Raw genomic sequence first — 16,623 nt, forward strand, 5'->3', positions numbered from 1 at the left:
ATTCTGCCAAGCAGGTTACTCCACAGGCTAAAGCTTGCTCAGTGTAGTCCTGCTCTTTGCCTTCTTCTGTTCTCTCAGGAGCCTCAACTCTACTTTCTCACCCCTGAATGTTACATCCCTGACCAGCTCTTCCTTGTTTCTAAGTATGATTACCTGCAGGACACCTCCCCTCACTGGCTCCTCAGTCACCCTTGTCAGGATGATGTTGTCAATTAACTCCCAAACCCTCCTGGATGGCTTTCACTGTGCTGTCTTAAAACTGTCTCCTAAACTTGGGAGAGTTTAGGAGTGCCATGAGGTGCAGGGCTTCTTCCAGTTGAATGCAGAAGGCTTCATCTACATCCTCTTCCTCATCTGGGGGTCCATAGCAGACATCCACCCACCACAGTGTTGTCCATGACCCTTCAGCTCAGCTGACTCATCCTCCATCCCCAGGCAGAGCTCCACACATTCCTGCTGCTCTCTCCCATAAAGGGAATCTTCCCCTCAGGGTCCAGCCCCATGGCCTTATCAGTAGCAGACCCCCAGGACCCCACAGTTTCTCCAGCAGAGGGGATTTGTAGTGCCCTGCAACTCTTCGTGCTGTTCTCTTGTGAGAGACACCCCAGTCAAGATAAGCCAGCTGCACACAAATATTAAACGCTGAACAAACTTTTCTACAGTCCATTGGAACCTTGACAAAACCTGGGATTTCTCAAACTTGAAGTTTTACAAGGAAAAGTGGCTAATCCTACATCATTGGGAGCAGGGGGCGAACAGCCTCGTACATCAGGACAGGCTGGGACGTGACCGACTGAGCAACAACCCTGAGGAGAAGGGCCTGGGCACTACGAGGGATGCCCTATGAGCCAGGAGAGGACGGACGCGATGAACGAGGGCAGCTGCCTACGGGGCTGCATTCAGAGGAGCGTGGGCCACCCTGAAACCCTGAGTTACCATCCCCCTCCACTCAGCACTGGTGTGGCCCCACACACATGGGTGTGTCCCAGGCTGTGGCTCCCCATTTTGGAGAAGTAGGGAGGACCTGGAGAGTGTTGAGTGAAGGTCTGCCAAGGTGGGGTTTGGGACCTGGTGCCCATGAGCTGTGTGGGGTGGCTGAGGGACCTGGAGTTCTTTGGCCCAGCGGTGTGGAGGCTCCAGGCACTATAGGAGTAGCCTGAGAGTGACTGAGGGGGGATTTCAGAGATGATGGAGCTTTTCTTTGTAGTGAGATACATCATGAGAAAGAACTAATGCCACCAAGTGCAGCTGGGGAGGCCCAGAATGGACACAGAGAAATGTCACTCGAAGGGCAGTGCTGTGGTGTAACAAGTCACCCAGAGGGAGAATGGAGCAGCCCCAGGCTTTGTGTTTCAAGGAGCAGTCAGTGAGGATGGAGAGATCTCAGTAAAGGAAGGGAGATGCGCACGTGAGAGCAAGGTGTGGTAGCTGGGTGGAGGTCTCCAGCCTGCAGAGAAAGAGGTGCGGGTGTGGGACACGGTGAGAGAGCCCATGGTGGAGACGATAGAGGGATGAAGAAAGTCTGAAAATCCCCCAGCAGAGATGAGCTCTTTGTGCCCTTGGCTCTGGCTGTTGTCTCTGCCACTGATGCCGATGAGGAAGCACCTTCCCCTTCCAGCACTGGGTCTCATGGCCTCCCCTTCCCCACCCAAGAGCCTGGGAGGTGTTGGACCACAGTCCTGCACTTGGCATTGCCCATCCCCACATCACGCTGCCCCAGGAAGAGCCCTGAGCACTGTGTGAGGGACAGGCCCTCCTTTCCCAGAGGCTGGTGGTCAGGTCATGGGCCTTTAGCTTAATGTAACACATCCAGGTTTACTCAAAATCTGTTATACCTTGACATGGCCATTGTTTACGTGTCATCTCTGCCTCAGGTTTTCTTCTCTAACCAGGCCCTGGGGAGGCTTTGTCAGGAATGGTCCTCACTGGGACCCATTAACAACTCCAAGAAATTTTGGAGTTTGCATCTGACTTGGACTTCTTGACAAGAACCTTCATCTTCCTATCGCTATCTAAGATTCATGGACTCAGCACCAAACCCACCTGAGTCATTAAAATGCCTTGGGCTGGTCCTCTGCTACAGAGCTGGGCCAGGCTCCTGGGATGGAGGGAGCTGAGGGCAAGTGGTCAGCGCTGCAGAGAGACAGCTCTGCCCAGGAGCAGCTCCTCTGCAAAGCGCAGCAGGGCTGAGGGCACTGCCTGCAGGCACCGAGGGCAGAGGAGCCGGGCACAGAGAGGGGAAAGGCAGACGGCAGGGGCAGGATGCTGAGAGCTCACTGGAGGAGAAATCTTCCCAGCCCTTGACACAGTAAGTCTGTGGGTGCAGGGCAATGCAGCTGCAGGTGGTGGAGGGATGTGGTGAAGCCGGCACAGCCCCAGGAATGTCCCTGGTGTATGGAGGAGGAGGCCGTGCTCCAGAGCAGGGCTTCCCTGCTGCACTGTCAGAGGGACAGGCCATGGCGGCTGCCTTCTCCCGGGGACGGCTGCAGGGGTGTGCAGCTGCGGGTGCAGCCAGGGGTGCCCAGGGCTGTCCTTGAGAGCAGGGTCCCTGCAGCCCAGGGGCTGTGTGCTGGGGCAGGGACTCTGCCGCCTGCCAGGGTCAGCACTCAGCCTGCCCGGGGAGCTGCCCACGGCGCTGTGGGGAGAAGCTGTGTGGGGAAGGAGAGACCCCCGGCAGGGCAGGGTCCTTCTGCTGTGGAGAGGGTGCTGCATGGTACATATAGTGAGAGCCTTTTTGAAGAAGTACATCAAGCCAACATTTAACTGAAAGGGAAAGAGTCTGTGCTTTGAGTTTTCCCCTGTTCACTTCCTGGGTGGACAGAGGGAGATGGGAAATTATTTCTCTATTCTGGAGAAAGAAGTGAGACCCAAGTTCTCCTTAGGAGTTTTCTGAACTGCTTCTTAGACCCTGCACACACAGAGATGCCCCTGGGCAGGGCCCTGCTGCCAGGAGGAGTCTTCAGGGCAAAGCTGGGCACACAGCGGGTGGGATGTGGGCTGTGAGCACTGACAGGGACGAGTCTTGGAGAGAGGGAAACAACTCCTTGTAGGCAGAACTCCAGTCAGCAGAGATACTCTGAATCACTCTCTGCATAGGGAAATACGGAGATGTTTGGAGAAACTGAATTTGAAACTGGACTCTTCTGAAGTTCACAGAAGTCCATTTTCTTCAACTACATTTTTAATGAGATCATCCTCCAGTGGAGAGAGGTGTAATAAGCACAGGGCACCTGCATGGTGAACAGCTGGTCACTTGTGGGCAGACCTGCAGCTCTCCTGACTCTGCAAGAGGGCAGAGGGACGCCTTTTGTCCCTCAGGGCTCCCCCGTGTTCAGGCTGCGAGCAATGCAAGAGATGTTGTCTTCTGCCCCTTCAAAGAAACAGCCCTCACTCAGAAGCATTAGCTTGAGCTCATAAAAGGGCGTTGGATGCAGATCCCAAAAAGAAAGAGAAGTAATTTTGAGTGGAGTTTTTTGGAGCATAGGATTGGCTCAGAGAAGTCTGCCTTCCATTATCAATGTCTCTTCCTCTTTCAACAGTCCCCCATGCCCAGAGAGAACAAATGTCCAACAGCAGCTCCATCACTGAGTTCCTCCTCCTGGCATTCGCAGACACACGGGAGCTGCAGCTCTTGCACTTCTGGCTCTTCCTGGGCATCTCCCTGGCTGCCCTCCTGGGCAATGGCCTCATCATCACCGCCATCGCCTGTGACCACCACCTGCACACCCCCATGTACTTCTTCCTCCTCAACCTCTCCCTCCTTGACCTGGGCTCCATCTCCACCACTCTCCCCAAAGCCATGGACAATTCCCTCTGGGACAAAAGGGCAATTTCCTACTATGGATGTGCCACACAGGTCTTTTTCTTCTATTTCTTTGCTTCAGGAGAGTATTTCCTTCTCACTCTCATGTCCTACGACCGCTACGTTGCCATCTGCAAACCCCTGCACTACGGGACCCTCCTGGGCAGCAGAGCTTGTGTCCACATGGCAGCAGCTGCCTGGGGCACTGGGTTTCTCTATGCTGTGCTGCACACGGCCAACACATTTTCACTACCCCTCTGCCAAGGCAATGCTCTGGACCAGTTCTTCTGTGAAATCTCCCAGATCCTCAAGCTCTCCTGCTCACACTCCTACCTCAGGGAAGATCAGCTTATCATGGTTAGTGCCTGTTTATTTCTTGGATATTTTTTTTTCATTGTGGTGTCCTATGTGCAGATCTTCAAGGCCGTGCTGAGGATCCCCTCTAATCAGGGACGCCACAAAGCCTTTTCCACGTGCCTCCCACACCTGTTTGTGGTCTCCCTCTTCATCAGCACTGTTATGGTTGCCCACCTGAAGCCCCCCTCCATATCCTCCCCACTTCTGAACCTAGTGGTTTCATTTCTGTACTCGGTGGTGCCTCCAGCAGTGAACCCCCTCATCTACAGCATGAGGAACCAGGAACTCAAGGATGCCCTGAAGAAACTGATTGGACGTTTGTCATCAGCCATAGACTGTCAAACTTTCTCTGCAAATAGCTCCCAGCGTATGTTATGACAACCTAAACATTTCTTTCCTTTGTTATATGGTTATTTTTCTTTATACATTCCTGATGATGATCTATAAAGAAATTAGATTATTCTTTCCCTCCTACATCAGTATCCACCTGTCTTGTATGGCCCAGGGCCATTGTCTAAAGGAGAAGACAGGTCCTCTGTGTATTTAAGCAAAATAAATGAACCCATGATTTCTTTGTCTTACATCCATCCTTACCACAAGAGGAGTGTATGTGGAATGAAAACACTTTTCTGGTTGCACCAGCTCAGGGATCTTGCACTGATCTGGGGAAAGGGGATGGAACGGAGGAGCACCAAACCATTCAGGATCTGCTGGAGAGGAGAGCAGGACATGCAGGGTACCCCTGACCTCCTTCTCCTTGTGCCATGGGTGCCTCCCATCTCTGGGGATGACTCCTCCCTGTCCCCGAGGAGCTGCTGTGCCCTTCAGAGGGGCTGAGGCTGCGGGGTGAGTGCCCAGAGCACCCTGCAGTGGGCACTGCCTTGGGACCGGCCCAGACTGGGCTTTCCTGGGGATAGAGGAAGAGAGAGGGCGAGGGAGGTGGGAGGGCTTGGAGGGAGCTGGGCTGGGCTGGAAAGTGCCAATGAGAGAAAACCATCAGCATATAACTCGCACTTTGTGACCACACAGGGTGAGGACACTCACCAGGGCATTTGTAGTGCAGAGCCAGGGCTTGTGGAAGGGATTGAAGACACTCAGGTGCAGGAGAGAAGAAGCTGGTCTGTGCCCTTGGTGGCATGGACAGACCGGGATGGTGGCCCAGGACCTTCATCACCCCCCAGCCTCTCTCATCAGCCATTTCCAGCACTGGCTGCTCACCCAGGGCTATGGGTGAGGCTTTCTGTGAGACCATCTCCATCCTCCTGCTGGTCTCAGTGCCTGGATGGGGGGAACTTCCAGCCCTGCCCGGCCTCTCTCCTGGCCCAGACCCCAGCAGACCCTGGAACAAGGCTGTCTGCAAAGACCAACATGGGACACAGCTGGGTCTGGGCAGGGGTTGGATGCCAGGGGAGCTTCCAAAGCAGCATGGCTATGGGGAGAAGGGGCAATAAAGGTGTCTGTGGGTTGAACAAGGGAACCTTTCAGTTATCGCAAATCAAATGGAGGGGTTGATTGGGAAAATCCAGCACAGATTTACCAAGGTCAAATCGTGCCAATCTAACCTGATCACAACATAAATCTCCTGTCAGCATGAGGAGAGCAGTGGATGTTGTTTACCTGGATTTCAGAAAGGCTGCTTCCTACAGATTTCTCCTGGACAAATGGGCAAGATACACATTGGAGGTGGGTAGGAAATTGGCTAACAGGCTGCACTCAGAGGGTGGTGATCAATGATTTTTACTAAGGCTGGAAGCCTGTAAAAGATACATCGCCCAGGAAAAGATACTGGATTTCACCCTGTTCAACATCTTCCTCAATTCTCTGGAGGACGGGGTTGAAATCACCCTCACAATGTTTGCTGATGACAGCACAGAGGGTGGTGAGGTGGACACATCAGAAGGCAGAGCCGCCTCACAGAGAGACCTGGACAGGCTGGAAGAATGGTCCCGCAAGAACAAGATGAAGTTTAACAAAGGGGTTTAGCCTGAAGTTTAGCAAAGTCCTGCCCTTGGGTGGGAATAACCAAGGACACCAGTATAAGCCTTGATCTGCGTGGCTGGAAGCAGCCTTGCTGAAAAGGACCTGTTCCTGGGGGACAGCAAGCTGAAGATGAGCCAGCAGTGCACCGCTGCAGCAACAACGGCAAACAGGCTCCTGGGCTGCATCCTCAAGGGCGTCACTAGCAGACACAGGGACTGGATCATCCCACTCTGCTCAGCGCTTGTCAGGCTCCACCTGGAGTACTGTGTCCAGTTCTGGTCCCCACAATTAACGAAAGACGTGGACAGACTGGAGCTAGTCCAAAGGAGTGAGAACAATCATTCACTGGAAGAAACTCCCCAAGGGACGTGATGGAGTCCCCATCACGGAAGGCGCTAGATAATCTCATGCAGGCTCCCTTTTGCACAAAAATTTGGACCAGATGACCTGTTGAGGTGCCTTCTAACCTGGGCTGGTCTATGAGTCTAGGATTCTATGAATATCTCTATCATTTAATAGTGCTAAACTGCCCAGGTCCCAGGAGAGTCCCCTGTGCTGCCCCACCATGACCAAATATGTCCCATTGGCCTCCAGGTAGGGTATGACCCCTTCTTCACTGCGCTCTCAGCCTCATCATCCAATTGGTGTTTTACCCATCTTTTTGTCAACCCATCCAGACTGGATTGGCCTAACTTGGGTACAAGAATATTGAGGAAGACCATGTCCAAAGTCTTCCAGAGGTGAAGATACATGACACCCACTGTTCTTCCCTCATTCACAGAAGCAGTTACTTCATCAAGAAGGCAATCAGGCAGGTGAGGCATGATTTACCCTTGGGAAGTCCATGCTGACTGCGTTTGGACACATTCCTCTCTTTTAGGAGCCCAGAAATGTCACCCAAGTAGAGTGTTATACCACATACTTAATTTCTCTGATCTTTCACGTATTTGCAACTGTCCAGGATACAATGACAATTTCTAAAGTCACTTTTTCAGATGCAGACTGTCTAGGCAAAGGCCCTTCCATTATTCTCTGCATTTACCCTCCCCTTACTCTTTGTTCATTCAGATACCTCTCGCGGATGCACTTGCATCTTTGACACCAGGGAGTTAAAACTTTGCCTGGCTTTCAATAGCAATAGTTTACTCCTCATGAAACTTTAGCTTGCTTTACTCTTCTTTGCTCACAATTAGGAAAAAGAATCTGTGTCCATGTGCAGCCAGTTCTCTAAGGAAAGCAGGTGGGAGCTGGTGCAAAGGGGCTCTAACCTCCAGCTGCAGCCTGTAGTGGAGAAGTCTGATGTAAGGAAAAGTCCCAGGAGGCCAATAAGAGAAATGGTGGGGTTGGGGAGGTGAGGGGGAAGGTTGTTCATTCTGTGTCAGACCTCAAGGAACTGATTTTCCACCTGTCCAGACGTCCTTAGGAGAGACCCTGCATCAGTATCTATTGGAGAATGCTGACATCACCTCTTCTCTACACTGAAAAGTAACAAAATACACCCTTGAAAATAAAACCTCATTTTATTTGAAACTCTTTGAAATGCTCATCCATAACTACATGAGGAAACTGCTCCAATTTTCTGTACAAGTCTTGAAGACTTGAAGAAAAGTACAGGAAGAGACATGGCTCCTTAGTACTTGTTTTATTTTAATGAGCCCATGGTGTATTTGAACCTCAGGTACTGAGAGGAGATTGCACAAACTTCTCAAAGACTCCATGTAAAAAACAAAACCCAAAGTACCTTGAAGCATTAGTGAGTCCCACTGAGGACCATGACCAGCAAAGCCTCCCCAAAGACTCATTAGGACAGGTAATTGGAGGCCATGATTGCAGGTAGGCAAAGGTAAGTGCAGGCAGCTCTAATGCTAGGAAAACATGGAGTTTGTCTGATGAAGCAGAAAGGCCAAGCCCTGACCCCCAGTCCCTGGGAAGGCAGATCGTGTCCTTCACGCATTGCTCAGGGCTCTTCGAGGGCCAGTGGGATGTGGGGTGGGTGATGCTGAGTGAAGGACAATGGTTTGACAGTCCCCAGCCCTATGGGGGGTGTGCAAGGGGACAATGAGCCCCCCTGAGAGCCTTTGGACAACATGTCCCCTCATAGGCCTTGGTGGCAGAGACGATGGCTGTACCCAAGGGGGCAAAGACTTGGGTTCTCTTGCTGACTCCCCGCCTTGCCAGCGCCCTTTGCCATCTCCACCACAGGTTGTCCTACGCTGTCCCACAGCTGCTCCTGTTTCCCTGCAGGCCGTAGACACCCACCTCGCTTCCTCACCTTGTCTCCCCCTGGCATTTCCACACCTTCACTGACGTCTGGCCACACTCACACTGTGATCCTGGAAGCACAGAGACATGGACTGATCTCATCCACATTCTGGATGACTTCTTGTGCCACAGCACAACCCTTGGAGTGACATTTCTTCCTCCTCATGCCCAGTCTTCACCTTCCAAGCTGCACTGTGTGACAATGTTTTTGTCTCCTGCTGTTTCCTACAACCCTCTGGGAAACAACCCTTCAAGCAGGGAACCCAACCCCTCCACCTTCTTGTGGCCTTTCACCCAACCAGACAGAAGTCACCTCACCATGATCTCCCAGGGCTGCTGGCTGTACAGCTTCTCGGGTAGACACAGCCAAGCCCTGTGCCTGCTGCTCTCCTGTCATGTTCACAGGCAGAAGAGACACAACAACGCAAATCTAAGCCCCCTTCCTGGAGTGAGCCTGGGCCCTTGGGCAGAGGGGATCTCACAGTCCATGTGCCAGCTGGGTGCCTTCTGCTGGCCTGGCAGAGGTGCTGGCAGAGGGGAGCTTAAAAGGACTCAGGGCTGACCTACCAGCTGTGACCTCACAGTCCCTTTCTCAGCCGTGGTCCTGCTGTGGCCTATCACCTCCACAGGCACAAGTGACCTCACAGCCCCCTTCACAGCCATTGGCTTCCTGCTGGATTAGGAGTTCTGAGACACAACTGACCACATGATGCTGTACCCAAACATCACTGAGTCCCTGAGCAGATGGAAGTCAGCTTGTTTCATCAGATTTATCTGATGGATTTCCTGCCAAGGTTTGGAGTAGAGAAACATTCCTCTGAGGAACTGCTGTATTTACACTGGTGTATTTCATATCTATATTCCTGCTTCTCTCTTTTTTCTTCTTCCTCTGTCTATCCTGTCTTCAAAGAGCTCTCCAAGGGAAAGATTCATTGAATCACAGAGTAACACAGGTCGGAAGACACCCCTCAACCCCACGGTACTGGCTCTGGCTGGGATGGGGTGAACTTCCCCCATAGCAGCCCCTATCCTGCTCTGCTTCGTACTCATGGCTCCAACGGTGTTGATCACACTCCAGTGGTTTGGCCGTTACTCAGCAGTGTTCGTACTGCAGGAAGGCTGTCTCTCCAAACCCCTCCAGAAGCTGGTACCCTCCGGGTGGGCAAGTGGCTGTGAGGGGTCATAAATGGGAAGCTGACCTGAATTGACCAAAGGCATATTCCACAGCATATGGCATCATGCTCAGCAATAACAGCTGAGAGAAAGGAGTGCCGAGAGGAGGGCGTGACCTTCATTATTAAGATATTATTCTTCCAAAGCATGTACCGAATTCTTACCTCCCAGGAGGTGGCTGGACATTGTCTGCTGATGGGAAGTCGAGAATAATCATAAAATCTTTCACTCATGGAATGGCTTGGGTTAGAAAGAACCTTAAAGATTATTGGTCAGGGACACCTTCCCCTAGACCAGGTTGCTAAAGGCCCCATCCAACCTGGCCTTGAACCGTTCCAGCGAGAAGGCAACCTGTTCCAGTTTCTGACCACACACAAATTAAAAGGTTTCTTCCTCATACCTAATCTTAATCTCCCCTCTTTCAGTTGAAAACCTTTACCCCTTGTCCTATCCCTCCACTCTCTGATAAAGAGTCCCTCCCCAGCTTTCCTGTAGGCCCCCTTGAAGTACTGGAAGGCTGTTATAAGGCCTCCCCAGAGCCTTCTCTTCTCCAGGCTGAACAGCCCCAACTGTCTCAGCCTGTCGTCACAGGGGATGTGTTCCAGCACCCTGATCATCTTCATGGCCTCCTCTGGACCTGCTTGAGCAGGTCTGTGTCCTTCTGATGTTGGGGGCCCCCAGAACTGGACACAGTACTATGGATGGGGTCACACAAGAACATAGTAGAGGGGAAGAATCCCCTCCCTTGACCTGCTGGCCACCCTTCTCTTAAAGCAGCCCAGGATACAGTTGGCTTTCTGAGCTGTGAGTGCACATGGCTGACTCACAGCCAGTTTTCCCTCAAAGTCCTTCTCCGCAGGGCTGCTCTCAATCCACTCATCATCCAGCCTGTATTTGTGCTTGGGATTGGCCTGAACTATAAGCAGGACCTTGCACTTGGACATGTTGAACTTCATGAGGTTTGCGCAGGCCCAGCTCTCCAGCCTGTCCAGGTCCCTCTAGATGGCACATCTCTTCCCTCCAGCATGGAGACCGCACCACACAGCTTGGTGTTGCTGGAGAGTTTGCTGAAGCTGCACCCAGTCCCACTGCCCATGTCACCAACAAAGATCATAAACAGCGCCGATACCAATACTGACCCCTGACGAACGCCACTCATCACCACTTTCCTTTCGAAAATCGAGCCAGTGATCTCAATCTTTGAGTCAGACTGTCCAGCTAATTCCTTATCCACCGAGTGGTTGATCTGTCAGATCCATTTCTCTCTAATTTATAGACAAGGATCTCATGTGGGAGAGTGTCAAATCCTTTACACAAGTCCAGGTAGATGACATCAGTTGCTCTTCCAACTGTTCTGTGGGGGGCAGAAACTGGCAAGACCGTTATGTGTGTGCATGTCACATTGGTGTGTATGTCGGTGGGTGTAACCAGTAGTGAACATCAAACGAGAGTAACCAGTGAGTACAAGAGGCCAGGAAGCCTGGTATTTTTGATAGCTTAAGTCTAGACTGGACACTAGAGAGCCCAGAGGGTTTGCAAGTAGCTACTGTAGCAGTAAGTTGGTCGAAATCACCTCCTGGAGAAACTGTGGGGTCTTGGGACTCAGCTGAGAGCTGAGGCGTCAACATGAGAGGAAAGAAAATCATGGGTAAAATTGTGGTGAGCAGATGTCTGGTCCAGACCTCCTGACCATGAAGAGGAAGTAGATGAGGCCTTAAGACAACTTCACCCTGTCAATGGCACAGGCTGGGGCCTGCCTGGCTGGAAGAATCCCCATGAGAAAGGTCTGGGTGGCTTGGGCAGGAGGCAGCCGTGTGCCCTGGCAGCAAGGGAGGCCAGCTGCCCCCAGGGCTTGATGGCCAGGAGTGCGGCCAGGAGATCAAGAGAGGGCATTGTCCAGGTTACTGAGTCTGCATTTCAGACCCCCAGGACAAGAATGATGTTGGCAAGCTGGAGGGGGTTTGGTGAACGGTCCCTGAGATGGGCTGGGCGTGGAACACTTTTCCTGTGAGGAGAGGCTGAGGGAGCTGGGCTTGTTCAGCCTGGAGAAGGGAGGGCTGAGGGGCACCTCAGTGCAGCCTGGCAGCACCTATGAGGAGGCCATAAAGAATAGAGAACTAGGCTCTGCACCATGGTGCATGTTCAGAGGATGGAAGGTGAGTGTTGGGTGAAAGAGGGGATGTTCAACCTGGAGATAAAGAAAAGATTTTTCACCCATCTCAGGGCTAGTTCTTAGCATGGTGGCCATGAACCCTGCTGGCCCTTGTGTCTCTCGTGGTTGTTCAGGTCAGAATAACAGAGGTATCCCCAGAATCAGAGCCCAGGTGGGCCTCTTCCACCTGCCTCACCCCCTCCCATCCCCAAGTATGTTGAAGTGACCTCAAAATCATCCCCATTCCAGCCAGCTCCCCTTGACCTTCCTCTCCCCTTCCTCTCTGTCCCTCTCCTGTCTCAGCTGGGATGAGTCATTTTATGATGAACATCTTGTCCCCAAATTACTGGGGACATCTGCTGGCCAATCAGGATACTGTAACAGGAGTGGCCTCACAATCAACATCACAATTTGTGGTGTCTTTCCCTGTGTCTCCCCATCCAATCCCTTGACCCCTCATCACTGCTGCACCCCACATTCAACAGCCAAACCCAGCCCCTTCACTGGCCTTTCCCTCTCCCCTTCCCCACACGTTGCCACAGCCAGGGTGGGACGTGTCGCGTTCAGGCTTTGCAGTGCTCATGCAGAATTATTGCCACAAAGTCGGTGCTGAGATCAGACTCAGTGCTGTGGAGCAGACCCCAGCAAGAAATAACAGCGTTCAACAGGAGATCTGCAGTGGTGGCAACCATGTTGGTTTTGCAAGGGGGCTTCTGTCCGTTCACTAAAAGGATCTGCTACTACCAAGATGCACTTGGTGTTTCAAGCTGTCACTGGCAGAGCTCCCACCAAATCAATCTGCCGTTGTGGCCGTGGGCCTCCACTCTGTTGGTGCTGGGCTGGGGCTTTTACTCCAGTGTAATCTGCACTGGTCACGGCACAAGACAGACAGCTCCTACCCCAGAGATCTACATCCTTCTTCGTGTTAGGCCAGCACTCACTGTCCTTCACTCTGCTCAGAGTGTTTGCCTCAGCTCATGGAGGAGCTTGATGAGATTCCCCTTGAATATTCTGAGGCACAATCCAATGCTTATTGCCTTCTGCCTCTACAGCATAACAAATATTCTTTCCCTTACTGTGTGGATTGACCTGCTTGGTCTTTTCACCTGACTGCCTTGAATTTCCCTGGTTGGAAGGTGACCTTTTCCCAAATTGGGTCAAGATGACGGGCTCTGTCACAGCCACTTGACTTTAATTTTTCTGCAGTTATTCAGCCTGAGTTACCCCAGATGACCCAAGAGTGTTCATGGGTGCTCCTGTGCCTGCTAATAACAGGGCCAAGATTCTCGGGTTCCCAATGGCCTCTTCAGCTGTGGGTCATCCCCAAGAATCTGCTGGCAAGGGTACCAGGATCCATGGTGCCAGCCCACAGGAACCTGGGCCTTCCCAGTAGAGCCTATGGGTCTTGACCAAGACTTACTCTTGAGTTCCCATACTGCAGGGAATGCATTGCATTTATTGTCACTTGTTTCTTTCTGGCAGAGCAGCATGCAGTCACTGAGCTTCTGTTCCACATTTTTCGAGCTCATTTTCCAAAGCCTTTATTTCTCTTTCTAAATCTTGTACTTGTCCAATGTCCACCTCCATCTATTTAATTGATATCAAATCTATATCTGTGGACCCTAAGATCTTCCCCTCTTTTGATTAAGATGGTTCTTATAATTCAGGAAATTCCTTCTCCTTCAATTTCTGGATGTCCTTTTGTCCTTCTTTCCCTTCCCATCTGTTTCTCTTGGGAGATTCTGGGAACTGTATCAGGCACACCACAGTGTCCCAATGGCACAACCTTCCTTTTTTACTGGCTTTTATGTTTTCCAGTTTGATATTACTAACATAGACTTTACAGGCTGGAGAGGTGGGATCTGCTGCTTTAAAACAGTGGAACCTCCGAGGGCATTTTCCTTGTTTAATCACTCACTTGTGGAGCTTTATAACACCCTTTTCCTCCTGAACGTATTTGTTATCTCAAGCTGCATGGTCTGTTTGATTCCATGTATTTCCCATACTGTCTTTACAGAAGGAAAAACTAACAAGAATTTTGTTGCTCCAACCAGCTAAGCAAGAAAGATTTTTAAATGTGTTTTCTGTGAGCACCAAGTCCAGATTTACTTTCCTGCAGAGTGAGTTGGTTCTGAGCATCGCAATAGCCAGACCAAAAGATGCACTGCGGGTCGTGTCAGTTCCCACTCAGTTTACGGACCATGGAATGAAGCTGGGATGAGGCTGTTCCTTAGGACAGCTTCCCAGACAAAATGCTGTTTGTGTCCAGACAAAGGTGTGTCCAGAGACTATTCCAGTTTTCTCATTTTGTGGGTCTCCAGTCACTGCCCACCCCAGGGACACACGGTCCCTGCAGATCCCCTGGGATCTCCAGGCAGCTCCAGACTCCCCTCCTTAAAGACATCAAATACATGTCACGTGTGGGACGGCTCTGGATATGGACCTCAGGTATTCACCTGAAGTAGAGTCACCCCGTGGTGAATGGTCCATTCACAACCTACACTCATTAGAAACTGAGTTAGTCTTAAATCCAACCCTTGGTGCCAAATAGGTCACAGTGTGGCATCACTGACTTCTTTTCTCCTGGATCCATGAGGAAAAGGAGCTTGTGGGGAGCAGTTGCTCATGCGGTTCTCAGCATCAGCTTGGGAAAGGACCCCAGTTCTGGGGCACTGCACTGGGGAGATACCGTATTATTCCAGAGATGGGGTGGGAGAGTCAGACTGGGCCCAGTGTTAGAGGAACATGTATACAGGCACCAGGTGAGACTGAGGAGGCAAATTCCTCACTACTAGTGAGTCGAATCTAAAGGTTTGGGTAGAAACAAAATAAACATATAACAAAATTGTAAGGACACTGATGATAATGATAATTACAATGAGAAGAAAATACGAATGAATATACAATAATAATAACAATAGCAACAACACAACTATAGGCTTGAAATATGATGCCCTGACAGTCATTTGCAGAGAGTGAGTGGAAGCTTATAGAGGAACAGCCATGAAAACAGTTTCCTCAGGGCATCTTTGAGGTCTTGGTTCCTCATGCTGTAGATGAGGGGGTTCACAGTTGGAGACACCACCGAGTACAGAAATGACACCACCAGGTCCAGGGATGGGGAGGAGATGGAGGGGGGCTTCAGGTAGGCAACTATGCCAGTGCTGACAAACAGGGAGACCACGGCCAGGTGAGGGAGGCACATGGAAAAGGCTTTGTGCCGTCCCCGCTCAGAGGGGATCCTCAGCACGGCCCTCAAGATCAGCACATAGGACACCACAATGAAAACAAAACATCCAAAACCTAAACAGGCAGTAACCATGATAAGCCCAACTTCCCTGAGGTAGGAGTGTGAGCAGGAGAGCTTGAGGATCTGGGGGATTTCACAGAAGAACTGGTTCACAGCATTGCCTTTGCAGAGAGGTAGTGAAAATGTGTTGGCCGTGTGCAGGAGAGAGTTGAGGAACCCAGTGCCCCAGGCAGCTGCTGCCATGTGGACACAAGCTCTGCTGCCCAGGAGGGTCCCGTAGTGCAGGGGTTTGCAGATGGCAACGTAGCGGTCGTAGGACATGATGGTGAGGAGAGAATACTCTGCTCCAATGAAGAAGAGAAAGGAAAAGATTTGGGCAGAACATCCTGCATAGGAGATGTTTCTGGTATCCCAGAGGGAACTGGCAATGGCTTTGGGGAGAGTGGTGGAGATGCAGCCCAGGTCGAGGAGGGAGAGGTTGAGGAGGAAGAAGTACATGGGGGTGTGCAGGTGGTGGTCACAGGCGATGGCGGTGATGATGAGGCCGTTGCCCAGGAGGGCAGCCAGGTAGATGCCCAGGAAGAGCCAGAAGTGCAAGAGCTGCAGCTCCCGTCTGTCTGCGAATGCCAGGAGGAGGAACTCAGTGATGGAGCTGCTGTTGGACATTTGTTTCTACTGGACATCAGGACCTGTACATGTTGGAAAAATCAGTGAGAAGTTAGGGTAGATTTCTCTGAACAAAAGATACTCCACTTCTTGAAGAACCCTCCCAAGCTGATTCACCTCTTTTATGAAACCTTTGGCAGGTCCACTGCATAAGCTCTGGTTCCAGCTGGCTGAGGGTACCCAAGGGAGCAGAGGTCTCTGCTGTGGGCTCTGGAGGAGTCAGTGCTATGCTACAACAGCAGGCAAATAGGAACATGGGGTCATCTCAGATCAAATCCCCTTCTGATAACAAAGACTTATTAATCTTTATCCCACCAATTCACCCAACTGCAGAGCAGAGCTGTAAGGATTTCTTATGTTTAGTCTGTTCTAGTGGCCCCATCCCACCTGAGGAGTGTTCTTAAGGCAGAGATCCTTGGCATTTCTGCTGCACTCCATGGTGGAATCTTGTGAGTCCTTAAAGAAGAAGGGCTTGTCTCTTCATGCAGAGTGAGGGCAGCCGCTGTGTCCATCAGTCCTATCCACAGCTGCCTTGTGCCTGCACCTATCTGAGCTGGAGGACAATCGCCCTCAGGTGTTCCCTGCAAAAGAAACTGGACCCTGCTGAGAGCAGAGGATCTCAGCTCTCCCCTCCCAGCCAGGGACACAGAGGTGTCTTTACAGCTGCCCGCATGCATCCCAGCAGCATTTCCATGTCCTTAGCACTGAGATGTCTTCTCCAGGGGGTTGCTAGAGAAAGAATGCCTTGGGGCAGCTGCGCCCTTCTGGAGGGCAGCCTGCAGCCAAGGAGGACCCCCCAGGGAAGAAGTCGAAGAAGCAAAATTTGTGATGTCGTGAAGGGGGATCAGGTCATTGCCCACCCCACCCACTGCGGTGGCTGGAGCCCCAGAGTAAAGCAGGGGACTGAGATGCTTTTCCTCAGATCCATTGGCATGAGAGAACCCGCAGCACCAGTGTCTGAGCTGTGCTTGAGGCCTCCCC

General features: G+C 51.5%; 2 protein-coding genes across 2 annotated transcripts; one reads left to right on the forward strand and one right to left on the reverse strand.

Annotated features, from left to right (window-relative positions):
* The first annotated feature begins 3,562 nt into the window (after positions 1-3,562).
* On the forward strand, positions 3,563-7,044 carry LOC141936061 (olfactory receptor 14A16-like). Its single transcript, XM_074852786.1, has 6 exons — positions 3,563-4,526; positions 4,665-4,765; positions 5,189-5,277; positions 5,905-6,012; positions 6,817-6,879; positions 7,020-7,044. The coding sequence occupies exons 1-6, from the start codon at positions 3,563-3,565 to the stop codon at positions 7,042-7,044; spliced, it is 1,350 nt and encodes a 449-aa protein (XP_074708887.1).
* A 7,644-nt stretch (positions 7,045-14,688) lies between these two features.
* Positions 14,689-15,705, reverse strand: LOC141936009 (olfactory receptor 14A16-like). Its single transcript, XM_074852745.1, has one exon. The coding sequence runs from the start codon at positions 15,640-15,642 to the stop codon at positions 14,689-14,691; it is 954 nt and encodes a 317-aa protein (XP_074708846.1). The 5' UTR covers positions 15,643-15,705.
* Positions 15,706-16,623: the final 918 nt, after the last annotated feature.

This window comes from Strix uralensis, chromosome 31, assembly GCF_047716275.1.
Source record: "Strix uralensis isolate ZFMK-TIS-50842 chromosome 31, bStrUra1, whole genome shotgun sequence".
In the NCBI taxonomy this organism is placed as follows: Eukaryota; Metazoa; Chordata; class Aves; order Strigiformes; family Strigidae; genus Strix; species Strix uralensis.